General features: G+C 32.8%; 2 protein-coding genes across 2 annotated transcripts; one reads left to right on the forward strand and one right to left on the reverse strand.

Annotated features, from left to right (window-relative positions):
• The first annotated feature begins 3,261 nt into the window (after positions 1–3,261).
• Positions 3,262–4,603, forward strand: LOC103571737 (39S ribosomal protein L2, mitochondrial). Its single transcript, XM_008550008.2, has 2 exons — positions 3,262–3,498; positions 3,805–4,603. The coding sequence occupies exons 1-2, from the start codon at positions 3,267–3,269 to the stop codon at positions 4,545–4,547; spliced, it is 975 nt and encodes a 324-aa protein (XP_008548230.2). The 5' UTR covers positions 3,262–3,266; the 3' UTR covers positions 4,548–4,603.
• Positions 4,601–7,811, reverse strand: LOC103571736 (sideroflexin-3). The gene is made up of 5 exons (XM_008550007.3): positions 7,597–7,811; positions 7,133–7,460; positions 6,032–6,208; positions 5,410–5,798; positions 4,601–5,150 (listed from the first exon to the last, which is right to left on the reverse strand). The coding sequence occupies exons 2-5, from the start codon at positions 7,291–7,293 to the stop codon at positions 4,906–4,908; spliced, it is 972 nt and encodes a 323-aa protein (XP_008548229.1). The 5' UTR covers positions 7,294–7,460; positions 7,597–7,811; the 3' UTR covers positions 4,601–4,905.
• Between the last annotated feature and the right edge of the window lie 3,978 nt (positions 7,812–11,789).

Genomic DNA, 11,789 nt, shown 5'->3' on the forward strand with positions numbered 1-11,789 from the left:
CCGAGGCGCCCAGTCTCTGGCACCCACTCACAGGATCGCATTCGCCACCCATGAGCCCGTCTCCCGTCGCTCTCCTCACTTGCCCCGTAAACTCTATAGCTAGCTACCTATTCTACCCCTTTGCCCCCTTGTTTCCTCGTACCAACCCCAGTCGCCCTTTACACAGCGGCCATGTTGCCGGAAAATATGATTATTGTTATTATTTGCACCCTACTTCGCATCCTCACCCGCAACGGCTTTTCATCCTCAGTGAATCCCGTTTACCACCACCGCCACTACTATTATTATTGTTATTACATTTACGTCTATGCCGGAGTAATGTTTCAGTCGTTTAATCGTGTTGGTACGTCATCAAGATGTACAACAATGGATTTACCACAGAGCTTCCGATCAATCAGGATAAAATTACTCAAGAAGGATAATAAACTTAGAGTTTATTCTTCACACTCTATCGGATTTTAGCTCATAGATTATTCAATGCCTAGATCTTTTGAGCAGACTCATAACTTGGCTATTGTACTTTATTTAGTGTCTTGTGTTTTGTTTCACAGCTAGACTGCGGTGAAAACAAAGTTTATGATATGGATTTTAAACTCAGGGTTGGAGAATGAGATTAAAGTTGTTGGGTAAAAAGTATAATGTATATAAGTATATATATGAGTAAAAATGTTTCATCGACCAGGAGGTTTTCACCTCGATCTTAGTTTATAAGAATGTACTTTTATTTAAGTTTTTTTTATTTTTACTCGCTTAAGACTGTGACTGGAGGAAAAAGAGAGTTAAGGGGTCGGTGGGCTGGAGAGGGAAGCAGAAAGAATAAAAGAAAGAAAGCTTGAGAATTGCCTGGAGGTAGTTTTTAGAGAGAAAGAGAGAAAGAGAGCTTGCCTTTTATTCTTGATGGTACACGGGCATGCAAATTATGGTTTATGGAGAAAGAAGAAGTTGTAGTATAAAGAAGATTGCTGAGCGAGAAAGCGGATTTTTAAAGACTAAGATGGAGATGAAAGGATGAAAATTAGCATTTTGTTGTGTACTTAAATAATTTAATGTTTAATTCGTATTATTCTGCGATTAAATTTTTTTTATATTTTTACTTAACGTACTGATAAAAAATAGTCTACTTTTTTTTTTTATTTACGTAAGACATTATATATTTTATTTATTTAATTATCGAGACCGGGAGAAATAGATAAAAATAAATTTTATTATAATAGAAAAATTTTTTTTATCTACCCTGTAAAAAAATTTTTGAAAAAAAAAATATCGCATTTATATAAAAAAAAAGTTTGAACGTAAAAAGGTATATGTACAAACTCTCAGTGCCTATGTAAACTCGATAAAAGCCGAAATTACGATGAACGAGTGCCGCCATAACCACCTCCACCGCGACTACCCTCGGAACCCGCCGCGTACCTCGACAGACCTGGCAACCCGCGCCATCAACCCTCCGAGTAGTCTCGTCGACAATAATCAACTGCGTGGATTCTCTATCAGAGCACAGTATGGAAAGACCGGTTATATATTTTGGATCCTCATTTAACTACTACCTGTCTACGCACACCATGCACACCAGTGAGCACACCCAGCGCACCATTTAAAGTACCGATGCCTCACCCCAAGTACATTAAATCTCGGCATCTTCAATTCCACATTAAATGGAATGAGAACAGACGGCAAGGGCTTAATTGACTTGGGGTAATTATTTTATTAAGTGAGAAGATGGCTGCCGGAATACTAAGACAACTTCTCTCTACATCTATCTCATCAGCATATTAACTCATAAAGTAACATCTAACATACAAAAGACCCTCAACTTTTACTTCCTCAAACATATACCAGCACATTAATGCACGAGCTGGCCTACACCAGAGTTAAGCCGATGGTGTGCATAAATTTACTATTTCGGGCCATTTAAATATTTAAATTAAGTAAACCTTCGGAAATGATCCAGCTCTAGCTAAATATAGTAATGGCGGGAAAATATAAAAATTTAAAATTAAAAAAAAAGTTATTTAAGTTTTAAAATTTTACTATTTTCCCGCCATTACTATAATTAACTAGAGCACACCCTTACTGAACTGATAAGTCCTTGAATGTACCTTCACACCTACAGCTTCATTTGTTATCAATACACACCACGTGTATGAGTGAAATGCACACCAGGACATAATCTCTATTGGTGTGCATGTAACAGAACGTTAGCAGGAATAGTCAGTAAGGAAGTAGAAGTAGTATTAGATGTTGTTGTTGTTGTAGTAGTGTTAGATAAGTTTAAACGCGCGCGCACGCCAACCGGTTTACTGTCGCGAAGGAGGAACATCTATTACCCGTACTGTACTGGTACGTAGACCAGACCAACTACGACGATGGAGAGGAATTGTCGAGGGTGGTAGTTGAAGTAGGAGTGCGGGTAAGAGTAGTCGAGCGGCAAATTGTCCGCCATCTTACCCACCTTACTTTATATATCTGTGTATATATATATTGTGCCTTACTCACACCCGAACACTTTGCACACCCTGGGATGCACAGGCACCAGCACGTCCAACTTAACCATCGACTCTCCTGTATTTTTGCTTCTTTCTTTATCTTTGGTTTAATCTTTTTTTTTTTTATTTTTGTCTTACTGTTAAGAGCAAGGTGGCTAAGGGCCTGAGGGAAAGAGAGTTGTACCTTATTAAGCTATTTCTCTCACTTTACGATGGTTGGTTCGTCTTTCATGAGGCAACTGCAGCCCTTACTTTACTATTTTCTCAAGCTTTAGATTACTCCTCGACCGCGTTATAACCACTCGTGTTGCACATTTATTACCGCGACTGTGACAACTAGAAAGAAAGAGAGAGAGAGAGAGAGATCACTTATTACTCTTTAATATACTATTATTTTGTATGGGAATTAGTTTTTAATATTAAGGGAAAAGTCTTTACAGATAAGTCGATATTCAAAATTAGTATCCGTATTAATTATTTTTTTTATTTACTTTTATAGTGATAATTTTTTTTTCTAAGATTAATTTTGACATCCAATTTAAAAAAAAAAATTTTTAATTTCCTGTTGAGAAACTTTGAAATTTTAAAATTAGACCCGTCATTTTATGTCAAAATTTTGAAAACTTTATCCGATGAAATTTTTTAAGTTTTCTATTTTCCGCTTCTACAAAAGATAAAAAGAATTTCGGATGATAAATTACCCGCAGTGTTGTCACTGTTAATAAACCGAAAAAAGAGGGCGCTGACAACACGTGTTAGTGTTGAGTGATAAAAATGGCGATGTCCGGGTTGTTACGCCGTGTTGTCGGAAAAAACTTTGATATATTTTTGTACAATGGCTCGTTGGGTTGTCAAGTGCAGCAGACTCGCGCTACGCAGTCCTTCGTTGTTATTGACAAACCAAAACCGGGGGTGAAAGGAAAAAGTTACCGGAGATTCGTGCATTTCGAGGACAAGTACACAGTGAAACCTCTTCAGGTTACCAATCTCGCTGGCAGAGATCCCATTACAGGTAAAAATATTTTTTTTTCCCAATTATTTTTTCTATTTCCTAATTATTACATTCCACAATTAAAATTTTCTATTTATTAATTAGAGTATTTGTTTATTTCCGTAACAAAGTCATCAGAGACATCTATTTTATTTTTATTTTTATTTGGAAGCTACATTTCAATTGAAAACTAAATTACCGACAATTGGTTTCTGAAAAAAGTAGAAATTTTCTTTGGGAAAAAAAGTTATGAAATTTCTGAAAAAAAATTTTTAAAAATGATTTAAATTTTAAATTCTATACTAAGAATTATATTAATGATTACAGGGAGACTAGTAGCGATAGGAATAGGCGGTGGAATAAAACACAAATACCATTGGATAAAATGGAACCGAGATGGACCAACTGACCCATCACTGCCACCTAAAGAGGAAAAAGTCCTAGAGGTATTTAAAGACGGCTGTAGGACGTCATACGTCGCTCTAGTAGCCCACGACAAAGAGCTGAGCTACATCCTAGCCACCGAGAACATGAAGCCCGGCCAAGTGATCCGAACTTCCAAGGGAATTCCTCGTATGTCTGTGAGAGCTTTCGAAGGCGACGCTTATCCCCTTGGCGCCCTGCCTACTGGCACGATAGTAAACTGCGTGGAAAAGTACCCAGGTCTCGGAGGTTTCTTGATCCACGCCGCTGGGACCTACGGGACGATTCTCCGTCGCGATGGCGACGACCGCGTAATAGTCCAGATGCCCAGCAAGAAGCTCTTCAGCCTCGCAAGCACCTGCATGGCCACCGTGGGAAGGCTCTCGAATATCGATCACGGCTCAACACCCATCGGCAGCGCCCAGAGAAATCGAGAGCTGGGTAACCGTCCTCGCAGTGGACTCTGGCATCGCAAAGATGGTCGGCATGGCAGAAAAATTCGTCGCATTCCACCTCCGATACCTTTTACCACCAATGAGGACTACAAAAAAATAAAACCTTATTGTCTTACGCACTCTGCATTCAACACAAATCAAGATGCCAAACACAAGCCGACTGTTCCTGTTAAAGATTACGCTGTATATTAATTTAAAAATTATAAATTACTAATTACTGTTCAATAAATAAAAAAAAATTTAAGTAACTGCTTCATAGATTTATTTATTTATTTATTTTATTGTCATTTATCACTTTTTTCAGATATCAGTCCACGTAATTGACGTAAATGCGTCTCAGAGATTCATTTATTATTTTTTTGATTGATATTTATAACGTTCCTTTGTGTCATGATATTCCATTCTGAAATATTTATTGATATTTTTTTTTTTTAATTCTGTGCTATAGCAGTCTAACCGCAAACAAAACTAACAGCAGCGACCTGTATAGCAGAGTTCAAAATACACTGAAAAATGGCGCCCAGTGTTTGGATGGTAACCTAACTTGTGCTCATAATCCTTTGTTGTAGTAAAGCATCTTGATATTGGGGTCTTTAGCTCGTATTTCTTCCTGCACCTCAGGCTCTAGATGATCAATAGATACCGGGACTCGTTGGGCGAAGAGTGCGCAGCAGAGGGGAGTCGCGAAGGTCAAACAGACACCGCAAGCTACTAATTGAATTGGTGCTGCTGCCCATTTTGCCTTGGCCAACATGTTGCGTCGCTCCAAAAAGTTCATCAGTATCGGAGACAAGACTGTAATTTAATTAGCGATTAGTTATCTTGCTAATTAGTCTTCTCAAAGGTTCAAATTTAATTGTCGCGCATCCAGAAGACCCAGGCTACTTCGAACTCAAAATATCTCAATAACTATTGAGTTTTTTGAAAAATGATAAGATACCTTTTTAGTAGAGAATTTAAAGCGCTACAAAAAAGGTCTCTTTGAGTTTTTCCAAAAACTTGATATTTATTGAGATATTTGGAATAAATCTATAGCAGTGTGGATGAAACTTACCCATACTTGGCGCCGCCATTAAAATTCTCGACATGGTAACAGAAGCGATGGCTTCTTTTGCAGCTTTTTTGCTGTGGCCCATTTTCTTCCCTTCCTCACTCTGGAGCTCAATTCCTTCTTGCAACTCTGTTATCCTCATAAGCGGAATGTTTACGCAGTTGGCAGCAGCGACCGCGGCCATTGGAACCAACCTACCCGCCAATGGAGGGGCATGACGTGCCAACCGGTTTAACGATAGTGCCGTGATAACAGCGCCACCTACTGCCCCAACATAACTGCGTACCAGTGTCTCAGTTGGAATTGGACTGGCGCCACTGCGATTCGTGTAATTAACCACCGCATTGAATGACTGATTGCACCATTGCCAAAACACGACAGCTGGGGTCGATCTAAAGCATAATACTGTTTTTTAAAATTATTATTATTGAGATTATATATAATTTGTCATTGAAATAAAATCATGTAACCTCCATTAGAAATGTAGGCGGGTCTAATTTTAGTTCTTTGTTTTTCGAGTTACAAAATTTGTTTACTTGGCATTTTATTTTGAATTTAAATGTCAAAGAAATTTATTGCAGTTACGGGTTTCAAATTTTTTCATATGAATTTTTCAAGTTCTTACTTATAAAAAGTCAACATGCAGCCGGTGATCAACATATTCATGGGTACTTGGGCACTCATACGCCCAATAACCAGCATTTTTTCACCAGTGTCGGGATGATACGCGCTGTCGTACAAATATTTGTTCTTCCATAATTCATCTTCTGTTATTTTAAGACTCTCCAGTGACTCCCCTTTTCTAAAATAAATTTTTTTATTAGTACATTTACTACCCAAAAAAATAATCAAGCAAAACTTAGGATATAGGCAAAGGCAACTAATCATTATACAGAATACGGGCAGTAATTTTTTTTTGTGGTATAAATTAAATAGTGATTGTCACTACACTGTAAAAAATTTTCGGAGTGAATACGGTGATTTATTTTTTAAACTCCGGAACTTTGAGAGGGAGTAAATTTAAATTGGAGTACAATCTCTACTTACTCCGAATTCACTCCGACTTTTTTTACAGTGCATTAGACTTCTTCATGGGAATTTCTTTATAAATTTCATATAAATCCTTTTTTTATGGGTGTACATGCTCTCCTTATTTACTGCAATAAAATCAGCTCATAATTATTTTCAATTAAAAAAAATAAATATTAATGTAAAAAAATGATTAAAATGCACACTAGAGCATTTTAAAAATATCAAAATTTTTGAAAAATTTTTTTGGTAAAAATGTCTAAATTTTTTTGTAATTGCATTCGATAAAAATTTCCAGATCAAATTTATCAAGTACATTTTTAATTTATAAACTAACACTATGTAATTACTAACAACTATCTTATCGCAATAAAAAACTTCTATATATATATATATATATATATATATATATATATATATATATATATATATATATATATATATATATATATATTTTATTGACGTCAATTAATAATAAATTACATTCGTAAAAAAAAAAAAAAAAAAAAAAAAAAAATTATTGCATTTCGTAACCGAGTTGTTGACCCGTTCTAAGTGATTATGTCTTGTGTGCAATAACTGTCACAACATATTGAATAAATTAAAAAAATTAAATGATAATAATGAGCATTTATTTAGCAGTAAGCCGTCAAGTGACGTCAATAAAAATAAAAATTAAAATGTTTGAATATCTTGCCTGTATTTAGAAACGATATCTCGGGATCTGTCGAGTTCTTTTTCAGACACGAAGACATTTAGCGGATTTGTTAAATTCAAAAAATGTTTGGCCCGTCCAATGTAAGTACTCTGGTCCCATCTTGGTTTCTCTAGATCAATTCGGTTTTTGGAGTTGGACATATTTTTATACCTGACTCTCAACAGGATATTTCACGTGTCCTACGTCGACTTTCTCTCTCTCTAAATCTCTCTTCGTCGGGTTTATTTTATTTTATTTTTCTCTGCCCCTACTCTGAGCCGGTCATTCACAGACAGTTTCCCCCACTACCGTACGGTTTTACCTAAAGCTGAAATAATTATAAGTATTTATTTAATTCAACTTAATTTAATTTTTTTTTTATTAAAAAAAAAATATTGTTTTGGAATAGAGAGAACAGAAATTTTAAAATTAAAAAATAAAAATGGAGGAGACACAAAACTTACGCGCCGCACCGGTCCGAGTACTTGCGGTGACTGATGCGACATGTGTCAGGTCCTCCAGATGGCGTAAGAGACGTCAATAAACGCGTGTGTAAATTTAAAAAAATTAATTCTGTCTTAGATGTTAACTTTTAGGGATACGGCTCGCAATTAAATAAATTGTCGCGACCCCGCCCGTCTTTCGGCACAGAATCGCCGCGGAATCGAGCTCACATTGATCTGACTCGTTCGCGTGCGCGGCGCACTCGTATCTTAGTCCCTCTCGCGATTTACTTGTAGACTAATGTTCTGTCCGCTAACGCGGAAGTTAGTTTTTATTTTTATCACAAGATGGTGGTTATTTTTAACTTCTTATCGAAATTTATTACTTTTTAAAATTTGAAAATTTTATGATAATATTAATAGTTGCAATGACATAAATACTGAAACCGTACTTTGGCAATATATGAACAAAAAAATTTATTTTTAAGTTAAAAAAAAAAATTAATTATTATTGTTGTTATTATTTTTCCAAAATTTTGTAACGAAATTTGAACAAATGTTTAAATTACAATAACTCCTTAATTATTAAGTTTACAAGAAAAGTCAATGAATTCTTTTTTGTAGGAAATTTAATTCTCTATAAATTTGCTTCTATACATTTTCACCGTATCTTTGATAGAAAACTCAGAATTTTAATTTCAAAGAATTTTAATTTAAATCAAAATCTCATCCTACTACTAATTTTATTTTTTCAAAGTTAAATACTGGCTAAACTATTGAAAATATGAAAAATATGTTCCTATACAATTTTATAGAAAATTAAATTCTCTACAAAAAAGGTTCTTATAACTTTGTCTGTAAGTTCAATAGTTAAGCCACAATATTCATTCAAAGTCAACTATACAAAGTTTGTAATTTTTTTTAAATTTCCCACAAAATTTTGGTTTAAATTTTTGTTATTTTTTTTTATTTTTTTCTAAGAAATTCATAGTTTAAGAAGCTTATTGAGAACGAGGAAATATCTAAGTACTCAAAAAAAAAAAATGAGTAGATAAAAATAATAAGATTATAAATTATGTATCATTGGCTGTAATACTTGGAAATATACAGACGTGATAATTAAACGTAAGGTTACCAATAAAAGGTGCGTCGGCATCAATGTATTTATACTCACATCCATTTATTACTATTATTATTATCATTATTATAAAATGTGCTTCAACGATGACTTGAGTTCAGATTATCGTGACACACTTAAATCTGACCGTACGTCTTATCGGTTCGTAGTAATATAACTAAAGGAAAAATAAAAAAAAAAAACATTGAACATGTGAACGACTGACGAATCAACTCCGAACACTCTTCTCGGGGGCATTTGAAACTGTATTAGTAATTTAAATTTATTTTTATTCTCAGAGTGAGAAAATGAATATTTTATTGATAATAACTTCTCCATAATCATAATATATAATATATAATGTTATGTGGATTATGGGTGAAAATAATAAAAATAAAAATACAAAATTTAACATCATGTGCTTGACGTAACCTCTGACTATATCGATTATTTATAATAAATATTTTAATTATTGGTAAATAATAATTAACTTCATCATTTCCCATGACGAATCCAATTAACACATATGTATATATTTATTTATGTACTTGTCTATCAATGCAAATCTTAACAAAAAAAAATTTTCTAAGCCATTTATTTATTCAAAGCTTAAAGAAATTTCTTACTAATATTTATTACCATAATGAACATCACAATCACGTCAAAAAATTTATTTTCTGAGTCAACAGTTAACTAACCAGTATATAAACAAAATAACGAATATTTTTTGGAATCCAGAGAAAAAACTGAAATTTTGTTAAAAAAAAAATATTTTTTAAATTAAAAAAATTTTAACTGTCAATTTTTTTTTTTCAAAATTTGTCAGAAATTAATTGAAAATTCCGTAGGTTTATAAAAATTAATGAGATATTCTCAGTAAAATTATAGAGTCAATTTACCCCACATATAAAGTCAATGAATAATAATTTAGAAAAAAAAATAGTTCGCTATATTTGTAATTAATTTTTTTTTCAAGAGATCATAATAACTTTTTTCCGGTATTAAGTGTAACTTGTTATTTGTACCAAGTACCTGTACTCATCGATTATCTTCGTAGATTCCTGTTAATCTATGTCATCTCATGTACTCATAATAAAACCAGTAACCTTAATAACAACAATAATAACTCATTTATTAAACTTACTCAGTTACATTTATTCACATATATTTTTTAAATTCTCATATATAACAGAAAGTAGCAACAATACCTCTGACAATCCGCAACCCAAATTCTAAATTAAATTTTTTTTTCTCTTAAATAATTAACGATTTTTTTTAATTATAAAAAGTATTATTATTAACCACTTATTAATATTTTAGCATTCTTCAAATTTCATTGCCGATGCACAGTTAGCTCTTGTCCGTAAATCGTTGAGGTAAATGACAAAACCCTCGAAATATTTAAAAATTTCCCACTGAAGAAATTCAATTGTCATCTTGCGGTGACAAAAACCAACAAACTTTTAAACCTGGACTGAAAATAAAAAAAAATTTATTTGATAACTTCAATTTTTTTTTTTTTTTAGAATTAGTAATTACATTTAAAATTCAATTGTTACTAAAGTAAGCCGCTGTTTTGTTGAGGCATAAATGTTTTCTGTGAAAAGATTCTTTGAAATGAGGATGTAGCGTACAAAGTACATATATTTATTTACTTATATTTGATAAATTTAAGTTGAAGAACTGCTATGCAAAAATTAGTAATTTTTGGATTGTTTTTTTTCAACAGTTCAATTACAAAAAAAAAAAAACTAAAAATATGCACACGTAGAGAATTTAAAAAACTACAAGTGCAATTTTTTCAAATTTTTTCTTTTTTTATATTTATACTCTAAAAAAAAATCCAAAAAATATTTATTGACTTCCGAACTCCTAGACGGAATGAATTCGGAAAGAAAATCCGAATTACTCCTGATTTTTTACAGTGGGATGTAAATAAAATCACATCGGGTTGTATTCATTGTCATTTATTATTATTATTATTATTATAAAGGCAGAGGAGGACTAGGTGAAGGAAGGGAAGGTCAGAAAGAGGGGAGGTTAGAATATTTCACATAATTCATTCGACGACCTTCAATCGCGTCCCATTTAATTGCAGATATTTATGTATTATATAAAATATATAAGTATTTAATGGCCAAGTTTAAGAATAGGGTGAAAGGTATTCCCGTGACCTCGTTACAGGACACGAGTTGACCTCTACAGTCTCATCACATTCAAGATTCACCACACGTGCTAGTTGTCGCGTGTTATGTTAACAGTCAGAGATATTATTAATAAGTAATACTAATTATTAACTATTAACTAGTCTGAAGACAGTCGCGATAGTAAATTTTGATAAGTACAAAAAATGCAGCAAGTGAATTTTTATTTTATTTTAGAAAAAAAAATAGATAGAACTCATGCGTTACCGATGGCCTATTTGATGGGAGGTTAAACTTTACCATTAAATAAATTTTTTTATTAGATCGTTTATGAATAGTGTGAAGTAATAAAATTATGCCTTTAAAGACAAATTAAATTTTAGTTTTTTTTTTGTATCTAATGATACTTTAATTGATTTTATTTTTACTGTTTTTTAATACATGTTACAATATCAGTTTTTGTCTTTTTATTAAAAAAAAATTTTTTTCTAAAATTTCTGAGAGCTATCGAGATTTTTTTTTTTATATTTAAATACTAAAAATAATTTCAGTTTAATTATTAACAAAATTAGTCTTCTACATACGAAATTTTGCTGTAAATTAAACTCACGATTTTATAATTTAAAAAAAAAAAAAAAATTGATTAAAGCTGAAAATGTACCCGGTCATTGTCCACAAAATTACAATCGTGATTCAATTAGTCAGTATGCACGACGAATTTAATCCGTATAATTACACACATTAAAGGACAAATTGAATTTTAAAAAAATTCCAACCCACCATTGACTTAATGAGTATTCAAAATTAGGCGGAAAAGTGACGTTTTTAATCCCGACAATGAGTATGTGTCTTTTAACAGCCTCAATCATTTTATTCGCGATCGACTATCCGCGATACGAGGTACACTTCATCTAAGAGTATTTCTAACCAATGGACCGTTACCCCCACCGACC

Source organism: Microplitis demolitor, chromosome 10 (assembly GCF_026212275.2).
Source record: "Microplitis demolitor isolate Queensland-Clemson2020A chromosome 10, iyMicDemo2.1a, whole genome shotgun sequence".
Taxonomy (NCBI): Eukaryota; Metazoa; Arthropoda; class Insecta; order Hymenoptera; family Braconidae; genus Microplitis; species Microplitis demolitor.

Excerpts from the sequence above, each read along its gene's own strand:
- LOC103571737 (XM_008550008.2), top strand. The coding sequence starts at position 3,267 with ATGTCCGGGTTGTTACGCCGTGTTGTCGGAAAAAACTTTGATATATTT. Across the intron at positions 3,499-3,804 it reads TGGCAGAGATCCCATTACAG|GGAGACTAGTAGCGATAGGA; the intron begins GTAAAAATATTT and ends TAATGATTACAG.
- LOC103571736 (XM_008550007.3), bottom strand. The coding sequence starts at position 7,293 with ATGTCCAACTCCAAAAACCGAATTGATCTAGAGAAACCAAGATGGGAC. Across the intron at positions 5,799-6,031 it reads TGCATGTTGACTTTTTATAA|ATCGACCCCAGCTGTCGTGT; the intron begins GTAAGAACTTGA and ends ATTATGCTTTAG. Across the intron at positions 5,151-5,409 it reads AATGGCGGCGCCAAGTATGG|TCTTGTCTCCGATACTGATG; the intron begins GTAAGTTTCATC and ends ATTAAATTACAG.